The 22556-nt window shown below is 33.6% G+C and overlaps 11 protein-coding genes and 3 pseudogenes across 14 annotated transcripts, besides 7 other annotated features; 5 read left to right on the plus strand and 9 right to left on the minus strand.

The window, feature by feature from the left end:
* Positions 1 to 8358: part of a mobile genetic element that runs on past the window's edge.
* TVAGG3_0932350 (uncharacterized protein) lies at positions 415 to 669 on the plus strand (the record flags this gene model as incomplete). The annotated part of the gene is made up of 1 exon (XM_051252640.1): positions 415 to 669. The coding sequence occupies one exon, from the start codon at positions 415 to 417 to the stop codon at positions 667 to 669; it is 255 nt and encodes an 84-aa protein (XP_051078214.1).
* TVAGG3_0932360 (uncharacterized protein) lies at positions 692 to 1276 on the plus strand (the record flags this gene model as incomplete). Its single annotated transcript, XM_051252641.1, has 1 exon — positions 692 to 1276. The coding sequence occupies one exon, from the start codon at positions 692 to 694 to the stop codon at positions 1274 to 1276; it is 585 nt and encodes a 194-aa protein (XP_051078215.1).
* TVAGG3_0932370 (uncharacterized protein) lies at positions 1309 to 1809 on the plus strand (the record flags this gene model as incomplete). The annotated part of the gene is made up of 1 exon (XM_051252642.1): positions 1309 to 1809. A coding segment is annotated over one exon (501 nt), but the record flags the coding sequence as incomplete, so codon positions are not given.
* TVAGG3_0932380 lies at positions 2042 to 2297 on the minus strand (annotated as a pseudogene). Its single transcript has one exon. A coding segment is annotated over exon 1 (256 nt).
* TVAGG3_0932390 (uncharacterized protein) lies at positions 2870 to 3215 on the minus strand (the record flags this gene model as incomplete). The annotated part of the gene is made up of 1 exon (XM_051252643.1): positions 2870 to 3215. A coding segment is annotated over one exon (346 nt), but the record flags the coding sequence as incomplete, so codon positions are not given.
* Positions 3409 to 4464, minus strand: TVAGG3_0932400 (annotated as a pseudogene). The gene has a single exon. A coding segment is annotated over exon 1 (1056 nt).
* Positions 4507 to 4731, minus strand: TVAGG3_0932410 (phage tail repeat-like family; the record flags this gene model as incomplete). The annotated part of the gene is made up of 1 exon (XM_051252644.1): positions 4507 to 4731. One exon carries the CDS (start codon positions 4729 to 4731, stop codon positions 4507 to 4509), a length of 225 nt encoding a protein of 74 aa, XP_051078218.1.
* On the minus strand, positions 5293 to 5694 carry TVAGG3_0932420 (uncharacterized protein; the record flags this gene model as incomplete). Its single annotated transcript, XM_051252645.1, has 1 exon — positions 5293 to 5694. The coding sequence occupies one exon, from the start codon at positions 5692 to 5694 to the stop codon at positions 5293 to 5295; it is 402 nt and encodes a 133-aa protein (XP_051078219.1).
* Positions 8359 to 9147: 789 nt separating the features above from the next.
* On the plus strand, positions 9148 to 9996 carry TVAGG3_0932430 (uncharacterized protein; the record flags this gene model as incomplete). Its single annotated transcript, XM_051252646.1, has 1 exon — positions 9148 to 9996. The coding sequence occupies one exon, from the start codon at positions 9148 to 9150 to the stop codon at positions 9994 to 9996; it is 849 nt and encodes a 282-aa protein (XP_051078220.1).
* Positions 9997 to 10000: 4 nt separating this feature from the next.
* On the minus strand, positions 10001 to 10615 carry TVAGG3_0932440 (annotated as a pseudogene). The gene has a single exon. A coding segment is annotated over exon 1 (615 nt).
* A 1282-nt stretch (positions 10616 to 11897) lies between these two features.
* Positions 11898 to 12938: a mobile genetic element.
* A 462-nt stretch (positions 12939 to 13400) lies between these two features.
* TVAGG3_0932460 (bacterial SH3 domain-like protein) lies at positions 13401 to 14377 on the minus strand (the record flags this gene model as incomplete). Its single annotated transcript, XM_051252647.1, has 1 exon — positions 13480 to 14364. The coding sequence occupies one exon, from the start codon at positions 14362 to 14364 to the stop codon at positions 13480 to 13482; it is 885 nt and encodes a 294-aa protein (XP_051078221.1).
* Positions 14378 to 14781: 404 nt separating this feature from the next.
* Positions 14782 to 15819: a mobile genetic element.
* Positions 15820 to 15903: 84 nt separating this feature from the next.
* Positions 15904 to 15940: a mobile genetic element.
* Positions 15941 to 17116: 1176 nt separating this feature from the next.
* Positions 17117 to 17154: a mobile genetic element.
* A 1187-nt stretch (positions 17155 to 18341) lies between these two features.
* Positions 18342 to 19419: a mobile genetic element.
* A 273-nt stretch (positions 19420 to 19692) lies between these two features.
* On the plus strand, positions 19693 to 20370 carry TVAGG3_0932510 (integrase core domain-containing protein; the record flags this gene model as incomplete). The annotated part of the gene is made up of 1 exon (XM_051252648.1): positions 19693 to 20370. The coding sequence occupies one exon, from the start codon at positions 19693 to 19695 to the stop codon at positions 20368 to 20370; it is 678 nt and encodes a 225-aa protein (XP_051078222.1).
* Positions 20371 to 20386: 16 nt separating this feature from the next.
* Positions 20387 to 22556: part of a mobile genetic element that runs on past the window's edge.
* TVAGG3_0932530 (uncharacterized protein) lies at positions 21306 to 21764 on the minus strand (the record flags this gene model as incomplete). The annotated part of the gene is made up of 1 exon (XM_051252649.1): positions 21306 to 21764. One exon carries the CDS (start codon positions 21762 to 21764, stop codon positions 21306 to 21308), a length of 459 nt encoding a protein of 152 aa, XP_051078223.1.
* On the minus strand, positions 21795 to 22199 carry TVAGG3_0932540 (uncharacterized protein; the record flags this gene model as incomplete). The annotated part of the gene is made up of 1 exon (XM_051252650.1): positions 21795 to 22199. The coding sequence occupies one exon, from the start codon at positions 22197 to 22199 to the stop codon at positions 21795 to 21797; it is 405 nt and encodes a 134-aa protein (XP_051078224.1).

A 22556-nucleotide genomic window follows, 5' to 3' on the forward strand; every position in this document is an offset into this window, starting at 1 on the left:
TGCAAGAAAGACTTGACGAGGCAATTTACCTCATTGAACTTAACGACTGCGTAAAAGACTACTTGCGCAAGGTAATGAAGCCCAAGGTCAAGTTCACCACTATTTCTGGAAGGTCTACACTTCAGCTCGAGACTTCGACTGGAATTCCAATTCAAATACCAGACGGGACAGCCTACGATGGCATAAAGGACGCCAAAAGAGAAGCTCTTGTTAAGTTCCTAAACAAACGTCCTTGGATAAAAATACCAAAAAGGAGAACCCCTACCCCATATGAAATTGGCAATTCAGTCTCTCCTTCACTTCTCTGGTCAACCATTCTTTATAACTACAGAAGGCGACATTCAGCCAGTTCAGTAAACATCTCATTTTAACTCACTTTTTTTATGTTTTTACTCACACTCGTACTCACCAGGTATGAGTACAAACTATTTCAACTGTGAACCTTGTAGTGACCGGTCTTCCTGCAAATGCAAGTTCGGTCAATACACAGTTTATGGTGGCAAGAAAGACAGTGGGGAATGTTATTCTGACATCTGTTGTTGCGCTCGAGAGAGAATTGAAATTCCAGACCCAACTCCAACAAGAACTCTCAAGTTGCCAAAGACTCATGTGAAGAAGAAGTCATATAACAAAGCACTTATAGCCATCTATATGGCACGTTTAGAGTAAAAACATTTTTTTCATTTTTTGAATGAAGCAAGTTAAATTTGTCCCACACCAAACTCAATGGACTGATGAAGAGTTTCAAGCTATGGTTGAAGGTGTTGAGAACGACATAGACGGCGAACTTGAAGGAGCTCAAACCACAATTGCAACCAAAATTGCACAAGTCAAAGAAGAGATAGCTCCACTTAAAGCTACCAAAGCTACTCTTGACCTCATGGATACTTACCGTTTAGAAGTAAAGAGTGGAATAAGACAATTAAAATTGAAACTTCTAAACTACGAAGCTATACTCCAAAAGTTAGCAGAAATGAGAAGACTTTACCAGAGCTACTTACATGTAAGGGACTTACCTTCAAGCAGTCCGACCAAAGATGAATTTTCTGACATTGTCCCACTTTTGTCCGAAAGTCAGCTCAGATGTTTTGAACTGCTCCCAACATATCCAGAATATGAAAATTTGCCTGAACTCTTTCGGTTCCTCAAAAAACGTTTTTTGGTTCTCATGTTCGAAACTTTTATCGGAAGAAACAACAAACGTTCAGAAGAAGAGCAAGATATTATTTTAAACTTGTTGTATGACTTAACTGTCATAACCAGCTTTTTGAAGTAAAACCGTCATTCTCAAACCACTTCATTTTTTCGATGTCCGAACAAGCACCGAAGCCAAACTCAATGGAAGATGTCCTTTCAAGGTTGCCAGACAAGCGCCCAGTTCAACTTCAAATTATGAATTTGAAAGCTCATCTGACAAACACCATTAAGACTCTCCAAAGTAGTCTTATGACAGAGATGAAGGAACTTAAAGGTGAGTTCCTCATGAACCAAGCTTCCAATGAGAAAGTCCTGAACGATTTCTCAGAATCGTTGCGCAATTACGAGAGAGAGAACCGAGATCTTGCCAGACTCATCTACCGTTTCTTCGAAGAGATAGACGCCATCTGGAAGGTACTCGGAAAGGACAGAACATGCAACACCGTACTTCGTGAGTACCAAATTGAAGAAGGAATTGTCGAGGAAGAAGAGGAAGAAGAGGAAGAAGAGAAACACAAAGAAGAGGAAGTCTGGGCAACCCTTGTTGCCGATGACGCTTACGAAATTTCCCAACCCTACCCATACCAAATCCGCAACAAGGAGACAGGCAAGGTTCTTACCCCAGTCCTCAACAACTTGGGACACTTGAACCTTAACCTTCGGAATCGCGGTTCAATCTCCATGGGCAAGCTTGTCGCAATTCAATGGGTTCCAAATCCAGACAAGAAGACGAAGGTCAGACACATTGACGGTGACAAGCTCAACAACCGTAAGGAGAACCTCGAGTGGTTCTAAGAGTAAAAAAAAAATATTTTAGGGGGAAACCCCAAGTAAATTTAAGTTTTTATTTTTGGTATTGTACCAATTTTGGAATGTGAAGACCACATCCCAACCTCTGTACGTGAGTCTTGGGTCCACGTCTAAGACCCTTCTGTAGCAATTCCAAGCCCGAGCAAATTCAATTGTCAACCACTCGTCTCCTCTGTAGTCTTCAATCCATTCTTTGAAGAGACGGTCGAGTTCGGCTTGGAATATCTCTTGCCTGGGTCCGAGACCAACATTTGGTTGAACTGGACGAAGCGCTCAGGGATGTACGCCATTAAAAAAATGTCACTTTTTTTGAAAAACGTTTTTTACTTCATGCAATGTTTAACTATTTCACCATCTTCTTTAACACCCCAGTACTTACGCTTGGAGAGGACATGAACTTCGGTGAAAATTTTCCAATTTGAAAACACCCATCTTTTCACCGACTAAACCCATTTCAATGAGTTTGTTATACCCTTCTTCGTTCGTCATGAGTGCGTCAATGTTCTCATAGTAAACCTTGACTTTCGATTTGACTTCGAGAAGAACTCATTGTAGTTGTCAAGGACTGCCTTTGCGAACTGAGGGTAAGACCAATGTTCGACAATAGGTTTTAATGTTGGTTACTAAGCCACTTTGACCTTGAGTGAATTCGTACTTCAAAACAAAAGGAGAAAACCTTTCAACAAAGTTGTCGACCTTCTCATAATGTTTACTCTTCATCTCTTGAGGTTTCTTAATGGAATATCCCCATGTCGAATTCATAAGCAATTTGAGTGTCATTGCAAGTTTGGGGTTTGAAGCTTTCCTAATATCATACAGTTGTTGTATGACTTTTCCAACTGTATAGTTCCTTCCCGGGAACTCACCATCTTCGTTTGGAATTCCAGTCGGAATATATTGGACAAACTCATGTATGCAGCGTTAAGGTCGACATAGTATATCTTTTCATCTGAGTCGAACTTGTCGCAACCAATTGGTCCAGTTTGTGGAAATTCAAGTGAGTCTCTTATCTTCTGAGAAACTTCTCCTGTTATCTCATAAACATCGTCGAAGCAACCTGTTTCATATAAAACCTTCTGACCTAACTCAGATGCTCTCCAATACAATTTGACGTCAATTGGATGTCTCAATGGAAGTTTGTTTATAGCATCTTGAAGTTCTTGCAACCTCATTGGAAGTTCTTCTGGTTCAGGTTGGTATCCGAACAAACCAACTCCTTGTGGAACTGTGTACTTCTTTTGTACTAGAACTTTGTCTGGAACAACTTTTGGTCTTGCTAACAATGAAAAGTTTGTTTCGTCTTTTGGTACAAAAGTTTCTGTCAGCTTGTCATCTGGAATTGGTTCCAACAAACCTTTCTCGAAAGAATGTTTACAGCTCTGACAATGTTGCACTTACTTTTACCAAAGAATGGGTTTGTAAGACTTTCGTTCAACATGAAGTGGTTGTGGACAATTACAATCTTCAACCATGGTAAGTCTTTGTCAACAACATAGTCGTCATGTGAAGAACCTTTAGCTGTAGGTATGTTGACTCGGATATTGACATTTGCCAACGGTGCAATTTTTGCCAATTGACCTCTGAGAATGTACCTTGTCTTCACACATGACTCAAGATACTTCATCTTCTCATCTGTAACAAGACCAGAGTTCCTGAGACATGTAAGAATGCAAGGTTCGTTGACAATTGTTTCAATTGAATTGTAAATTCCATACCTTGTCAAGTCAATGTCAGACTTATTTATGAACGGGAAGTATCCAGCATGTTGTCTGACTGTTGAGGGTTAGGTTGGTACCATTCGAACTTGACACTTGCAATTCCTTCAATTGCATTCAAAATGTCTGAGTCGGAGTCAACCATTTGTTCTCTCTTTGTAGTCTTGAAAGCGTCAAGAAGTTTTGCGGCTGTTTGTTCATTGCCATGTGCATAGTAAATGTGACCATCCAAATCTGTTATGGTCAATCTGAGATTGTGTCCTTTCTTATTTCCGTCTTGAATTGCAGCAAGTACTCCCATGAAGCCTTCTTTGTTCTTTCCTTCGTCAAAGTTTCTGTAAAGGTTCGACAGATGTAATTTGACTTCTAACTTCACGATACTTTTCATATGCATATCTTGTTCTTTCCATGGGAGCATGTGCGTCTTCACCTTTTCCTTTTTTCCTTCTCAAAGGATGCAATTGTTCGTCATGTTTCCAGTAGAATCTGGCAAAGCCCGTCGTGTCCTTCAACTTGAGGTTCACTAACATCGAAAGGCATGTCCATAAGACGTTCTTCTTCTAACCTCTCTAGTCTGTTTTGGATAATTGGCACGTGCTGTTTCCAAATCTAATTCGTAGGTCAGACCAGCCAGTTTGTCATAGACTTTTATGGGTCTTCCTTTCTTATATTTAAACTTCTTCGAAACTCTCCAACCATATCTTTGCAACTCTGCTTTTATTCTAGCAGACTTTCTGTCCATTCTATATGGGGGCATTTTTAATAAAAATAAATATTTTTTTCTTTACTTTACATAACCGCCTGCTGCCATAAGTCTTTGACGCCAACCCATACCAGCTAATGAAGGTTGACTTGGTTTAGTTTGGAAACTAAACTTTGGTTTTGGTTTATCTTCAGTTTTTGGTTTCTCTTCTTCTATCGGTTTTTCGTCACTTTTCGGTTCCTCTGACTTTACTTCACTTGCAGGAACAGTTGTGTCGTCAACATCTTCATAAATATCATATGCCATTTGTTTTGTTTTCCTTTCAACTTTTTGTGTTTGTTGTAAAGTTTAGAATATTTCGACTCTAAGTCAATGAGATGTTCTATAATGAACTGTTGGTCAGTGAAGTAAACTTTTCCATCTGTTGTCTCGAAAGCTCCTTCAGACTTCAATATTTTATTTGTGAGAGTCTGTTTCTTTTTTGAGATACTAGCCGTTCCATTTCTATGAAAAAGTGACTTTATAGTTAGGGTTTGTATTTCCAGACCTGGCACTTTCTATTATTGAATTTTTCTCTTCATCTGTAAGTTCTTTGACAGGTTTTGACAATGGTTCTGAACTTTTGTTTGTGGTGTCAAATCTACCGTTTCAACTTCTTCGGTCATTTCATCTCAGTAAAAAATTTTAGTTTGGTTTGTTTTCAACTGGTTGTTGTTGTGGAGGTGGGATGGTTCCTTTAATAATATCATTCAGTTTCACATGCTGAGCCTGACTATATGGTACGGTTTAAATGCTGGAAGCCGACAAATCCATCTTGAACTCATTTGTCTCAATGCTGCATTGTTCATTTCATCTCAATAAAAAACTTTACATTCCCCACGTTTGAGGCGGTTGAGGTTGGTTATTGTTTACCCACTGTTGTGCATGGTTATATCCTCTGTTAAAGAATCTTTCACCTTGGTCCATATAGTGTCCTGCTTGGTTATAGTAGTCATTTGCTTTGTTATAATAGTTTCCTGCTTGTCTTCCTACATTGTCCATCCATCCTTGAACTTTTCCTCTTGTTTCAGGATTTGGAATAAGATTTGTTGCATCTCGTGCTACATCCCAACCTTTCTGTACAGTTTGTATAATAGGTTGTGCTTTCTCTTTCAGTATACCTAATGTACTCAAAATCTTCCTTCCAATTCCAAATGCACCTCTGGCTATTGTTCCCACTGCGGGTAAAAATCTAGATGCGACTCCTGCTAATGCGCCAAATAAACCCATTTCTTATAGGGTAAAAAATGACGAATCCGAACAAGGACCCCTATGTTTCTAAAGCGACAAAGAAAGCACTCATGATAAAAATCTTTAGTTCAACACCAAATGCTTGGTTTATGGATATCTTGGAAAACATTCCGAGAGTTAGAACAGATGGACCTCCATACTGGTTAATATTTGTTGGTCAAAACACAAGATACTGTGAAGCCATACCATTATGGTCCAAAAATATTTTAGATGTGAAAACTGCTTTGACAATATTCGTTGACAAATACCATCCAACAAAACTGACATCTGACTGTGAAAGTTCTTTCAAATCAGATGATGTAAAAAACTATCTGCGTTCAAAAAATGTAAACCAATATTTCATTGTCGACCAAAACCATTCTGCTCTTGGTGTCATTGACGGTTGTATAAAAATGTTAAGAGACTTAAACCAACCACAAGGTGGTGAAGCAAATGAAATGTCATATGACGACAAGTATAGACACTTCTCCATGGCAAAGATGAGACAAGTTTTAAATATTTACAATAACCGTAAACAAAAAGGTTTGGGAAACCACTCCCCCGAAAAAATGAAAAACAACCCTGACTTAGAGAAAGACTATATATTTAATAATTTAGTCAAAAGAGACAAACAAGAAAGAATGCCGGGCTTCAAACTTCAGAAAGGTGACAAAGTAAAAATAGAAATACCTAAACGCGACCCATATGAAAATACTATTGACTATGACAACAATGGGAACTCGACAGGTACTCACATTCGTGTTCGTAAAAATAGAAGAAAGTATACAAGAGAATATTATGAAGTTTTAGGCAAACATGGCAAAATGTACAGACTGCAAGCAGAAGATAAAACTACTATTGTCAGACCTCGTTTCAAACTTGTCAAAGTTCAAGGTGGTATACTTTCAAAGACAGTTCCTAACAAATATAAGACAACTCCTGACGAATATGCTAAAGAAGTTGAAAATGACGACTAAGCAATTCTATACCATGCGTAAACTGTCATGTAAGGTGGCATGTATTCTTTACTTTGTCCCGTTGTTTGCGTATATCCTGAAACGAAATGTGTATGGTTTCCTTCTCCCTGCGTGTCATCCCAGTAACAATTTATAGCAAACTTAACGTCGTCTTTAACATCATATCCTTTACCTTTTGTCATTCCTGACCAATCCCAATATCTATGCTTATGCCAACCTGCTTGAGATGTACTTAAATCTATGTAATGACTGTGTGCAGGTAAATTTTCACCTGAAATCGTTTTACTTCCACCTGTTTCCTTTGAAGAGTTTGCACAATACAAAAACCTGTCGACTATTTGTTCCCATGCACCAACACCAAACATTACTTGAGGACCTCTTGCATCCATAGATGTATAAATAAAACCTACTGGGTTCATTAAATCAAACATATGAGATATTATAGGATTGTCTCTTTTGAACTTAAAATATAGTGCAACTATTTCAGGTTTCTTCTGGTTTGTGTCAGAATATTTTTTATAATATAATCTTATGTTTTCAGGGTAGGTAAAATCTTGACTATAATATTTATTTCTGTCATCTGTATAATAATATACTATTCTCGTTTTTTCTATTGCATTATATCTTTTATATCTATAATAATCTAAATATAATGTTAGCTTTTGTTCATCTACATGTGGTGTTCTGTCGTCATCTCCATAGTCATAATAATGTGGTGCCGGAGCTGGGTCAGGCAATGTCATATCCACCATTTCATAAACTCTTAAATATTTCTTTTGTTCGTCTCCATATAAGTTTAAGTAGCAGTTGTTGTCTAATGGAACTTTAACTTGTGTACCATCATTCTTTTTATAGCTTACATACATTTCATTGTTATTTTTCGGAATGAGTTTACACCGTGTACCATTTTTAAGGACTGTACCAACTGCCATCTAAAATATTTATTTTCTTCATTGACAGAAAAGTCACCAACAATAGTTTCAATATTTTTTGTTCCTATCAAACTTTGGTATATTTCATTGACATATGTTTTATCTGCTTTATTTTCAAGGCTAACGTTTAAGTCTGTTATTTCAGAAGATGTATGTGTATGTCCAACGTCACTTTTCCTGTTTAAGGTTTCTTGTAAGTTTGTAATATTTGCAATGGTATGTGTATGTCCAACGTCACTTTTCCTGTTTAAGGTTTCTTGTAAGTTTGTAATATTTGCAATGGTATGTGTATGTCCAACGTCACTTTTCCTGTTTAAGGTTTCTTGTAAGTTTGTAATATTTGCAATGGTATGTGTATGTCCAACATCACTTTTCCTGTTTAAGGTTTCTTGTAAGTTTGTAATATTTGCAATGGTATGTGTATGTCCAACGTCACTTTTCCTGTTTAAGGTTTCTTGTAAGTTTGTAATATTTGCAATGGTATGTGTATGTCCAACGTCACTTTTCCTGTTTAAGGTTTCTTGTAAGTTTGTAATATTTGCAATGGTATGTGTATGTCCAACGTCACTTTTCCTGTTTAAGGTTTCTTGTAAGTTTGTAATATTTGCAATGGTATGTGTATGTCCAACGTCACTTTTCCTGTTTAAGGTTTCTTGTAAGTTTGTAATATTTGCAATGGTATGTGTATGTCCAACGTCACTTTTCCTGTTTAAGGTTTCTTGTAAGTTTGTAATATTTGCAATGGTATGTGTATGTCCAACGTCACTTTTCCTGTTTAAGGTTTCTTGTAAGTTTGTAATATTTGCAATGGTATGTGTATGTCCAACGTCACTTTTCCTGTTTAAGGTTTCTTGTAAGTTTGTAATATTTGCAATGGTATGTGTATGTCCAACGTCACTTTTCCTGTTTAAGGTTTCTTGTAAGTTTGTAATATTTGCAATGGTATGTGTATGTCCAACGTCACTTTTCCTGTTTAAGGTTTCTTGTAAGTTTGTAATATCAGATATAGAATGTGTATGAGTCTTATCTGCTTTTGTCTCTAATGTTTCCTTAAGACTTGGTATTTGGTTAATATAATGTATATGAGTCTTTTTAGAATATTCGTTTTCAGCTCTTGTCACTTCACTTGACATTTTATTGTCAACATATGTTTTGTCTGCTAGTTCAGGATGAGTATGTTCTTTTGTTGCATAAGCATTGTTAGCTCTTTCTTCTTCTTTTGCTATTGCATCGTCTACATATTCTTTGTCAGCTTTGTTGTCAACATCTGCTTTCAAAAGAAGTTCATTTATAGGTTTCTCGTTTAAAGTTCCTTTTGTTGGATTTATACAGACAGTATTGTTCTTATTGTCTTGAAATAGAAACTCATCTGTCATTGGGTTTATTGTCAGTTTTAAGTTTCCTTCTTTCAATGACTCAGATATCTTAGAATAGTTTGAAAAGTTTGTTGTGTTCTTATTTAGAGCTTGCATAATGAGTTGTCGGTTGTGTTGTATTTCTCTCATAGACGCTGTTTCATTTGACATTTTTATTATAGATAAAATATGCTTCCAATAGAAAAAGAAAATTCTAGAGTTGCTACAACTAAACCATTAGATGAACTTTTTACTAATGTCGGTCAAAAGTTTGAGATAGATACCGTAAAGCATGAAGGCTATCGTTTTGACTACCCATTAAGATGGTTAAGAGACCCATCTGTCACAAAAGCTATTGGCTTTCGTAGAATGAAGTTCATTTCAGAAGCCATACATGGTTTCCCATTTATTGTAAGGTTTCATATAGATTATACATCTGAAGGGCAACGAAAAATGTGGGAAGAAATTGAGCTAATACAAGTTGACCTCTCATCTTCTCTACAGACTGCATTAAAAAATATAGAAGATAAAATAAATTCATGTTATGCAAAATATGCTGATGAATATGCGAATACCGATAGCACACTTTATGTGAGAATTGTATATGACAAACAAAATTCACAAGTGTCATTTCAAATCTACGAAGACAATCCAAATAAAGACGAACAAATATATACAGAATTCACTGCAATGTCATGGTATTATTTGCAAAGAATGTTAAATCAGAAAGTTGAACCTCCTTTAGCAAATATCTACAGTCGATATGCAAGAGATGAACCATATTTATTTAAAGATGTTTTCGACCAAGATGCTATTATTGTTCATGCTTCATTTTCTGGCGCCCAAAACTCTTTCTTATGCTTGGCAAATGACTTTTACGAAAAACATACAAAGTTATACGAACCACCAAGTGGAAGTATTTCAGACTTTCAAGTATGGTTTACTACAGATGGAAGAAAAAGAATAATTCCATTATACCATGCGTTTTACTTAGAACTTAGTTTCATATACAACTACTATCGAACGATAAAAATATAACTTTTTAATATACCGGTTGTGGTTGCCAACTTGACTGTGGTGCAGGTTCAGGCTGTTGTATTACAGGAGCTTGTTCTTCTGGTTCAGGGTCTTTAGGTATAATACCAACAAACTGACCTACTCTTTTACCAATATTTTTGACACTGTTCCATACTCCTCTTCCGACAGATTTTATTCCATTCCATATACCTCTTCCAACATTTCGAAAGAAGTTTCCTATCTTACTGAAGAAACCCATTTTACTATATGTAAAAATCTAATGTCCGCCTAGTCTCTTACGTTTCCTGTTGAGTTCCATAGCATTCTTTAACTGGAGCTCATACATTCTGTTTCTCCTCTGGTAGAAAACATATTCTGGGTCAACTCCTGTGTTCGCGTCATCTGCATAAAGTTGTTTATATCCCACTTCAGGGTTTGTATAAAACTCTTTCCATCTCATATTTGCATACCATGGTGGCAAACCTAACGCAGCGTCATTTGACATGGCAGTTTGCATTTGTACATCTGTTGGCACTTGACCATAGTTTGCCATTGCAGTTTGTATTCTAACTTCATTTGGAATATTCTCTGGGTTTGGTTGTCCAGGTTGCTGTGCATTCGCTAAGTTCTGTGCGTCCATTTAATATTAGATAAAAATATCTCTTACGAGTACATATGCTGAACATTTGCAGGCATTGGTTCATCTTCATATTCTCTGTACTTTTCTGCCACGTCAAATAAATAAATGACACAATGGAAAAAACCTAAAACAAGTAGTCCTATTTCAAACCACATTTACTTACTAATAAAATTTCTTTATTGTGACACTTTCTCCGGTTTATAGGACCTCTCTCATATTCTATCTTGTCATATATAAACTCATAGTCATGTATGTCCTCTAACCATCTCATAACGGTTTCCAAACCACTTTTATCGGATGTAAAGTAAAAGCATGGATGGTTATGTATAACGTCTAAAGTTTCTAAAGAGTCTCTCAAAGTCCAGTCTACTTGGTATTGAAAATCCCATGTGTTATAGAACGGCGGGTCCACTATAAAGAAAACATTTTCCTTGTCTTTATATTTTTCATACAACTCTGTCCAATGACATCTCACAAACTCTATACCCTCAATATATTTTTCTATGTCCTCTTTGAAAACATTTGTATAGTTAAGATATAAAACTTTTGACATAAGTGTTTCAATGTCATGAACTCTTATAGCACCACTATATAATAGTCTAGCAGATATACTATCCCAGTCTATATATTCTGCTTTTTTCAAAACCTCTCTCACAATATTTTTCTTATCTAATGGTATACGTTCCATCTTACCTATAGGTATCTTTTCTTTTAACTCTTTCAATATATTATTTGTGTCTGGAATATGTTTGAGACGGTCCATATAGTTGTCGAAGTCATTGCATATAATCTTTGAGTCAGGAAATACGGTATGACATAAATGGGATATATAGAAACTTCCGCCGAACAAATCTACAAATGTTAGACCATTCGGTAGTTTCTTAAGTTCTCTCAATATAATATCTTTACATCTACTCTTATTTCCAAAGAACGGTAACAGCGGTTTTGTAAAATTCATTTATATATAATAATAAAACTGTTTTTACCCGAAAAGTGATAGAAAAGTGACAAAACATGAAAACATATATAATTTGTGAAAAGTGACACAAAAGTGACATTTTAAAAAGTGACACCATTAATATGATGTAAATAACAACGGTTTTGGTTTTGTCACCGGCTGGTCGGCTGGGGTTCGGTCCTCCTCTTGGGTCTTGGGCAAAATTTCTTATGGGCTAGAGGGCGCAACGCGCCTGGAAGCCCCACTTACCTGACCTGAGTTCTATTGTTAAATAGCTAAAATATCACAAACTGATTAAAGCACTAAACTTTCAATGATTTTAAGGGTGCGCCCGGGAGGATCATGTAAACTTTAGAATTAAGAACCTTAATTTTTAAGCAATAACTTGGTACCTAAATAGGTAGGAAAACTCTAAAAATATCAAAAAATACAACTTGGCTCCATAATAATTCTGTCATGGTGGCTGTTTGTATCCCCTAGTATTTTCCTCTTGAATCTCTTTTTCTGTCGAAATTAAATTCAAATCTCAGAAGTAGAAGTGAATAATCGACTTATTACTGCTATTATACGAATAAATAAATTCATTATATTATTTTTATTTACATAATATCTGTTTGAAGTCCATAATTCTATAAATTTTTCTTCAAAAACATTACAATCTTGATAGTTTTGGTACTGTTTAATAGGTTTTTGGCACCTTATTTAGTATTTACTACGTATAGAGTCGATCTGAACTTAATTTTCGGAAATTTAAAATATTTATTATAAGTAAAATCTGATTTGAAATTTATGTTTAACTACTCATATCTTGCATTATCCTGAGTAGCTTTTGTAAAAATTCATCAAAAAAGATTTTAACGTGCTTTAATTTTTATTTTTTTAAAATAATGCATATTATTATATAACTAGTATATTTACAAATTTTAGTGCTTTCAAAAATTTCATTCTCCCCCTCTCAAATAAACGTACATCCGGGTGGCCTGTTTTTTGCAAAAAATAAAATTTCATTTTTTATGCTTAAAAAGTCAGAATTTTTATTTTCTTCTGGGATATATGATGGCTATATCAGATGCCCATTCTTTTTGATACTCAACATTAAACATAAAACTTAGCCGTTAGGGCTCTTCTGAAAATATTTTTTTTTCGAAAAATTTTCGAAAAAAATCAAAAAATTTAAAAATCCCCGAATCTGCAGGGATTTTAAAAAATTCTTTTTAGTAAAACTTAAGGATATTGTATCAGATATATTGGTATGGGCAAATTCAATTTTAATCCAATATTCATCGAGATATTAAGTTAACGAAGCTTTCAAAATTGAGAGGGTAATCCTCCTCCTCTCAAATAAACGTACATGCGGGTGCACCCTTAAAAATCTTTGATATTGAAATAAAGTAAATCAAATGCATATAACATTTCAGCAGAGTGATCTTGTAACAGTAGATCTTGCTCGAAATATCTTGTAAATCTAAGATCCTTTGATAAACAATCAATTTCTTGCAAAATTCATAATTTCGCTACGAGAAATAGGTAAATTTTATTGTCACAAATAAATAGATAAGTCTGAAAGCATGAAATATAATTTACGATGAAGGAATTGATCGTAAACTAATATTTGTTGTTGCGGAATGCACAAACGAATAAGGAATATATACAAATTGAATATTACGGAATATATCCCTCATAAAAACATATCGTTTTTGATATGATTAAGAAATTTTGAACATAAAACGAGTTTCGCTCTGAAACTTGATAAATTAGACGCAAATTAGTGATCTGAAACTATTAATAAAAGCATAAAACACAGGAAAAAAAATCTTAAATAAAAATACGCAATCTGTTCACTTTAAAAAGGTAAGTTATGTTACTAGATAGTAGCGAAGCAGAGAAGTTGTCCACTTTAATTGATTTAGTAACCGTAGAAGCGCTTAGAAACGTGATCGTTGTAAGCGACGGAGCCTACGTAAGCTGGATCGTATTCGATACCACCAGCCTTGTTGCCGACGACAAAGTGCATTGATGTTCTGGCATTCTGGCATTGGAGAATTTCCTTCTCATTGCCAGCAGCACCTGCACCACGGCCACCATAACGGTATGTTCTGGCACCTGTGAGTGGCTTGATGGCTTCCCAGCTGAGAATGTAGCAATCGCTTCTCATCCAGCCATTAGCAATGGCTCTGTTGTAGTTAGCGTTGCATCCGTCGATGCTGTTGACGCCACCGAGCCAGCAGAGTGACATGAAACCGCAGCCCCATCGTCTGATGTTGGCATTGAATCTTGGATCGCCTTGGCGGATAACTTGACCGGATGGTCCTGGAGCTGGGCCTGGAGCTGGTCCGGAAACTAAGTTGATGTAGTCTGCGCAAACCCAACCCTGGTCAATCTTGAACCAGTTGCTGGAAATTCCCTTGATCTTGATGCCGGCGCCATTGCCGAGGCCACCAACACGACCGTAGTTTGTGCCTGGACCAGCACGGATGTTGACACCGATGTTAGAATTGACTTGACCATTAACGATTAAGTAATCAGCAGAGCAATATCCTGTTCTGCCGTTGAAATTGACTTGCCACCAGTTGTTTGAGTATCCTGTAACTGATAATGTAGAGCCATCAGCTGCGGGGCCAATAACTGGGTTGTTTGTACCTGGTCCGCTTCTGATGTTAAGTCCGACGCCGCCTGCAGAGACGACACCTGTGCCAGCGCCATTAGCTTCAGCATAATGATATGGAGAATGAATCATGTGATGTCTGTAGGAGCGCCTAGAGACAGCACAGCCCAAAAGAAGAGCAAACATTTTTTTGATTCAGATCTGACGTCAAACCGAAATTTGTCAGTAAGATCAAGTGATAGTTTATAATTATATATTGTCATTAATTTATACGATGAATTATAGAGATCATTCAATAAAAATTGTGAATAGCGGTTAAAGTAAAATATTACGTATTTAACTCAGAGATTAGATATATGATTTTGAGAATTAATAACCGAAATTTTTCTAATTCGATTAATTGATTTGACAATCTGACGATCGAACCGATATTTAATATTATAGATCTATGATGGTTACTTAAGAATTGATATATCTGACAAATTCAAATTATATCTGATCAAAACAAAATTTTCCAATCATTCCACAATACGAAATTTTTCATAATCTCATAACGAAAATAAAATTGTAGGAATTGAAAATTACGGTTTTGCATTTGATTAAGGGTGCACCCGTATGTACGTTTATTTGAGAGGAGGAGGATTACCTCTCAATTTTGAGGGATTCGTTAGTTTATTTTCTCGATGAATATGCAATAAAATTTGATTTTTACCTTATCAATATACTTCATATAATATACACATGTTCATGTAAAAACTTTTTTCCAAAATCCTCGGGAATTAAGGGATTTTTGAATTTTAAGAATTTTTTTCGAATTTTTTCGAAAAAAAAATATTTTCAGAACAGCCTTAACGGCTAAGATTTAGGAACAATGTTAAGTATCAAAAAGAAAGGAGGTCTGATATAGACAACATATATCGTTGAAGGTTGAAAAAATCTCTAATATTTGAGCCCAAAATTTCAAATTTTAATTTTTTGAAAAAAGAGGCCACCCGTATGTACGTTTATTTGAGAGGAGGAGGATTATATTTTTGAAAGGGTGAAACATTATGAATATGTTAATTATATAATAATATGTATTATTATAAAAAAGAAAAAATAAAGCACGTTAAAATTTTTCTTTCTTGATTTTTTACAAAATCTACTTAGAATTATGCAAAATATGACTAAATAATTATAAATTTCAAGTTAAATTTTAATTTTGATAAATAATTTAAATTTCAAAATATCAAGTTCAGTTCGACTATATGTAGTAATTCCTTAATAAAGTGCCAAAACCCTATTAAAATATATGAACATTTTCAACATTTTAATGTTTTTATTTAAAAATTTGATGGAATATGAGCTTCAAACAATTATTATGTAAATAAAAATAATTAAATATATGTATTTATTCGTATTACAACCGTAGTAAGTCGATTCTTCCTTTCTTCTACTGAGTTTTGAATTTGATTTCGAATTGTAAAGAGATTCAAAGGGAAAATACTAGCGGATAAAAACTACCTCCATGAAAGGGTCATAATGGAGTCAAGTTGTATTTTTTGATATTTTTTGCTTTTCGAGCCTAAATAGGTAGCCAAGATAATGTCTAAAAATAAGGTTCTAAATTCTGAAGTTTACATGATTCTCTCGTGTGCACCCTTAAAGATCCGAGTTTTTACAAGACTTCGTGTAAATATTCTAATTATATATTTGTTAAAATTTTTGTTAAATCAAATTGATGTGTAATAAACAGAAATTCATCAAAAGTGACAGCTCTCAATTTTTTGACATTTGTAAATTCTAAATTGAATGAGAAAAATGAAATAATACTAAGCATAATACAATATTCTAGATTTAATTATAATTAGGAAAAGTTAGTTTTGAGAGTACTTTTCATAGGCATATAGAATGAAATCTTCTGAAAAATAATATCACATAAACTCATATTATTTTTCTAATATATAACTATTTTATATAAAAATCAAATTCAATGATCTTAAAAGCGAAGGATAAACCTCAAAATTTACGAATATAATGAGTGGGAATATAATGCTTATCTATCATAAAACCATATGAAATATCAATTTTTACTTTACGCCTAATTTTTGACGACAATTAGCAAAAAATGTTAAATGTTAACACTCAGTCCATTTGAATATGAAAAATAAAATTGACTTTGATTAAATGTTTTTATTTATCATGCAATTCTTCTTGCGACCAAAGATTTGAATAAAATTTCAAAAAATAAGATAGCTTAAAAAATAATATACGGTAGTGTTTACTAATAGATGAATAGTATATAAATTCTATTAAAATGGATTTGATCCAAAAAATATATAAAAATTGATCATAAATAAAATCGTTTTAAATTACTTCTTCATTTAAATTATAACAATTATTTTTGGTTTTATATTTTTTTGAATCAAATCCATTTTAATAGAATTTATATACTATTCATCTATTAGTAAACACTACCGTATATTATTTTTTAAGCTATCTTATTTTTTGAAATTTTATTCAAATCTTTGGTCGCAAGAAGAATTGCATGATAAATAAAACATTTAATCAAAGTCAATTTTATTTTTCATATTCAAATGGACTGAGTGTTAACATTTAACATTTTTTGCTAATTGTCGTCAAAAATTAGGCGTAAAGCAAAAATTGATATTTCATATGGTTTTATGATAGATAAGCATTTATTCCCACTCATTATATTCGTAAATTTTGAGGTTTATCCTTCGCTTTTAAGATCATTGAATTTGATTTTTATATAAAATAGTTATATATTAGAAAATAATATGAGTTTATGTGATATTATTTTTCAGAAGATTTTGTGTTCTTCTTCAAAATTTTATTTTTTTTATTAAAAAGAATCTTTACAAAATATACATTTACTTTAATTAATATTTAAAAACGTGCTCTATCAAAAGTTCCAAAAATTCAATATTTTAGCTTTTCTGAGGTGTCACTTTTGATGAATTTCTGTTTACAACAGATGATTTAACGAAGTATGATCGCCGGTTTTTTCATCATTTGAGAACTCAAATCCGTTTTTATTTTGACATTTGGAGAACAATATCTCATACCATCAAACTCTTTATAAATTCTATTTTTGTAAACACTGTCATAAACAATATCAAACAAGTTCATTAAGGACTCACCTATGTATTTTAGATGGAAAAATAATTATTTCAAAAAAATATTTATATTTATAATAAGTTAAATGTACTTATTATATTTGAGAAATCTCCAGAATTAAGATACATGCAAAAAAATCCCAAAATACCTTATTTTTTATTTTTTTATTAAATAAACTCGAAGATCTGATTAATTTCTTGACACATTCAGGCATAAAGATCATTTTACAATGTTCTATTCATTTTGCTTTAAGATTAATAAAAAAAAAAGATATAAAAATCAGAAGATTTGAATTAAATCTTTAATATTATTTCTATAAAGTTTATAAACAATTCATTATCCAAGTAAAAAAAATGCAATGATAATAAGAAATGGGGTATTATTATTGTCGTCTGGCGGTTTTAGACGACAATGCGAATTTTCAAATAATAGGATTTTTAGCCAGATAAAGAGCTACTCCATATATCATGCGTGTTTGCATACTATATACATAGATGGAATTGATGTTCTTCCTTTATTTAGGTACCGAAACATGCTTGAAAAATCTATTTTTTAGACGACAATGATAATTTTGTCACTTTTCCAGACGACAATAATAATTTGTCACCTTTTTAGACGACAATAATAATTTTGTCACTTTTTCCAGACGACAATAAAACATCCTCATAAGAAATTGAATTTGTTATAGACCGAAAATAGATTTTTTCGGTTTTCTCTTCAAATAATTGAAAGAATGATACTATTATAGGTTTATTATATTATATAGCATATAATCATGCTATAGCCGAAAATTATAAGTTTTGAGAAGATTGAATATAACACAAATAAATTTGAATGTAAGTTAAATTGCTTGTTGTTTTTAATAGCTATTTAATGAGAAATACAATATTGCAAAATTCAAATTGAATGATTGAAAGAACAGAAAAAGTCATTCTTTTCAATTTCGAATATGTTTCATTGTATTTATAATTATATGGCAAATAAGATATTTAAACTTGATTTTTGAAGGAAAATTCACAAAATTGAATAAATTCAAATAATTTGAGAAAGGGACAGACTAGCCCATTGTCACTTTTTAATTTAGCAAATGAACGCTTATGGAGTGGAGTTTTTGGGTAAATCTGATTTGCTTATAAATGAAATAAAATCAAAAGAAACCATATTGGCATTATATTATGCAAAAATAAATGATCTTACTTAGTACTTTTAAAGTTAATTTCAGAAAAAATTTGACACAATGGTATCCGGCACATACAAGTGGTGTACAACCAAAATATAAGTTGGTTTAAACATATATTGCTATATCTCATGATCTTACTTAGTACTTTTAAAGTTAATTTCAGAAAAAATTTGACACAATGGTATTCCGGCACATACAAGTGGTGTACAACCAAAATATAAGTTGGTTTAAACATATATTGCTATATCTCATGATCTTACTTAGTACTTTTAAAGTTAATTTCAGAAAAAATTTGACACAATGGTATCCGGCACATACAAGTGGTGTACAACCAAAATATAAGTTGGTTTAAACATATATTGCTATATCTCATGATCTTACTTAGTACTTTTAAAGTTAATTTCAGAAAAAATTTGACACAATGGTATCCGGCACATACAAGTGGTTACAACCAAATCTTCGACTCGATGAACTTGTCATCGAGTTATATATTCCAGTGTTGTTCCTTCATTCCTGATTAAGTTGCAAATTAAAGGTCTGGATTCAGAGAGAAGTGTTAAAGTTATCAAAAAAGTCACAAGAGATTTCGAAGAAATGACACAATTTAAAAAAGTTGAATGCATCAGTATGCTTGAAGCTGTTCAGAAAGGTCTGAAAAATGATACACTTGATCCCAACATTGTTTACTCAACATTAAAAATATTATTGCAAAGAAAACATTTGATTTAATAAACATTTAATTTATTATAATTAATTTTTTATTACAGTATAGTAAAAAATGCTATAAATAAATTATTATATTTTATTAAAATGTGACTTTTAATAGTAAGTGAATAAAATAAATCAGGAATTGGGAAAGAAATAAGGTTAATTAAAAATAATGAAAATTACAAGTTTAAGGTTAATGAAAAAGTGACAATGGGCGAGTTTGTCCCCCACTCAAATAATTTCTATTCAAAAAGAAACTAGTTATTTGAGTTTAATACTAATTATCTATTCAAACTACAAAGTTTGTAATTTAAAATATTTTGTGAGATCAGATTGAATTAATTCAAGGTTCATTTCCAGTCACTTTACTTATTATTTTTTCTTTTTTTCATTTTAATTATAAATTATTTCATAATACGTTTATTTACGTTACCATTTTCTTTATTCTTTTGAATTCCATACTAGACACTTATAGAATATTTTGATTGTTAACGTACTTCATTAGAATGAATCCTTACAAAGGGTTTGTCGATCGAATTTACCTAATTGGTATTTCCAATCAGATTGAAGAAGGTAAAATGACATGGGAAGAAGCTTGCACCCATGTTCCCATCGCCCCAACCCTTCAATCAAATGATTTCAAATATTTAGATGTTTCAAAATCTTTTTTACAAAATCAATTTAGCTTACAGAATATCCCATTGCCTAAAGGCAAGAAAGGTCGTAGGGTCAATCCCTACGACCAAATCAAAGCTCTTGCTGTGATACATGACCACTGGGCCTTTCCCTGTGGTCAAACAAAACAATGGAAACGTTTGAAATTACAACAAATTGATGTATCTTATAGAGAAGTACGCAGATACTTCAAAGAAAATCATTTCACCAAGACGCGATTAGAGCATGCCGGGCCAGAAACAGCAGTAAGATATTGGGCGCTTTCACCCAATCTTATCTGGCACGCAGATGTTCATTATTTTAGGGGTGTTCGTGGCCAGTATATTTATGGCATAATCGACGATTTTAGCCGCAAAGTCCTAGCGTGTATACAAATACCAGATATGCTGGCAGCGACGACAGCGAACGTTGCGGCTTCCGCCTTCATTGAATTTGGCGCCACTTATTGTTTCTGGACCGACAACGGTTCAGAAAATAGGGGCGCCTTTCAAGATCTACTTGATCTTTAATTAATATACATATCATGTGTACTGAGGCACTGCGCGCCTCCTTACCCATTATATGTGAATTTGACACTTTACAAAACCGTTAACGTATATTTTACAACACAAACACAAACACCAACTTAACCTTAAATAATATTTATAAAGCCACCAACCACTTCACCTTCACTAACGTTTTCACAAACGATTTCACTACTGTAAAAAATAAACGTTCTCACTTACAAAAGTATTGCAACTCCTCCCATTGCTGTGCTTCACACAATAGTTCATATTCTTCAGTATCGCTGCTGTCGCTCCAATCGTCAGAGTCAAAGTCACTGTCAAAATAAATGTTAGTAAGTTTTGACAAAGTAATGAAACACGTTTACCGTTTGTATCGTATGCTTGTATAAACTTTCCATTCTTCATTCCTTCATAAACGCTCAAACTAACTTTACCCTTTTCCCTCGTATCTGATAGAATGTATTTTCACGAGGAACGAAGAACAAATTCTTGAACTCATGACCGTTGTAGTTTGTTATCTCAATAGTTTTTCGTCATTTATATAAAAATTAATGATATCACCACTCCACACGTATGAAAACATAGCACAAAAAATAAATTTAGGTGAAGTGGTGAAATCTCACTCTTTTTTCACCCGTTTTCACCCTGTTGAATTCATTGCTTTATAATCTTCCTTTCTCAACTCTTTACTTCTTCTTAAGTTCAGCATGTTGTCCTCATGAAGTTTAATCTTCCTTAATATACCTTCTCTATCTAATGGTTGCTTTATCTTTCTAAACTGAACTCTACCATCTTCATAGTATGAATGTAAAACCTTCTGGAATAGTTCCTGATTTAATGTATTCTACCAAAAACTTTTGTTTCATTGCTTCAGTGACTTTAGTCGTCATTTCAATCAAATAAAAATTTTAATATTAAATAAAAATAACGTTATTTTTTCAGTAAGGAAACGCAGGAGTTTTACGATTTATTTGAGGAGTAGGTTCTGGTTTAAATGTTGGAGTCGGTTTAGGAGTTGACTTTTGAACAGGGGTTTGTATTTCCATAGGTTCAGGAGTCATTGAAGGTGTTGTTTGTGAAGGCGTTGGTTTTGGCGAAGGTGTTGGAGTTTGTTTAACTTCAGCTACTTCAGTATTATTTACAACATTTGCTTTATTTCTTTTCAACATCATAACTGCTACTGCTGTAGCTAGCAAACCTAGTGGGAGACCATATTTTATATAAGGACTTGACCAAATGCTATTTTTGACAGGAGCTGGTGGAATACCTAACCTTGGTGAGACTGCTCTTTGCCATTGTGCAGCTCGTAAGAAATATTCAATAGGTGCTCCATAATCGTTTGGTAAAGTTTGTTTCATAGATGGTGAAGGTTCACGAGAGCTTGATGAAGAACTCATTTATAAGCTTTAAAAATAAACGTTCATCCTTTATTCCTCACTGTCGTCCGTAGCTAAGTTATAGTCATCTAATCTTATTATGGGGATGCCATTAGCACGCACCTGAATGGCAAAGCAACAATCCCTCATAAATCCAATAAGTGGCTTTGGTACATTTTCAGTTGCTAGTTCAATAGGTCCTTTAACAGACAATTTGTATGTTATTGGAGCAGTAGATGTTTGACCTTGCTGGAAGCAAAAGTCCACTTCTGTTGGAAAACCACATAAGAAATGTGTGTTGTCATAGCTATCCCATTTATGTTCCACACTACCATCATCCACCAATGACCTCATAACATCTTCATTAAATCCTATCATATCATTGTTTGTATTGCAGGCGTTCGCAACCATTTCATAAAATACAGATCCATATGATTTTTCGGGTTCTGCAGGCATATTTCCATAAGCTCCCATGGAAAGCCGAAGATATTTAAACTTAGGGTTCTCAAAATTAACATAATAGTTGTCTTTCTTTCTAAATAGTGCCCAAATACTTTTAACATTAATAGGCGTATAAGCTGCTGTAAATGTTGCACTTGAACTATCTGTATTCTTTGAGAATGAACCGTCCATAGGAATCCAATCCATAACTTTAACAGGAAAACATAAAGCCTCGTTTGTATAATGTTCTACAAGTTCTGTATAAATGTTAGGGTCTAAAGAGAATGACTTTGGATGAATGAAACATTCATTAAAATCCATCTTTGTTCGAAATAGTTGCTGGGTTACAGTTGTAATAGTAACTGTTCCACT

The sequence above is a fragment of the Trichomonas vaginalis genome, chromosome I (assembly GCF_026262505.1).
Source record: "Trichomonas vaginalis G3 chromosome I, whole genome shotgun sequence".
Classification (NCBI taxonomy): Eukaryota; Parabasalia; order Trichomonadida; family Trichomonadidae; genus Trichomonas; species Trichomonas vaginalis.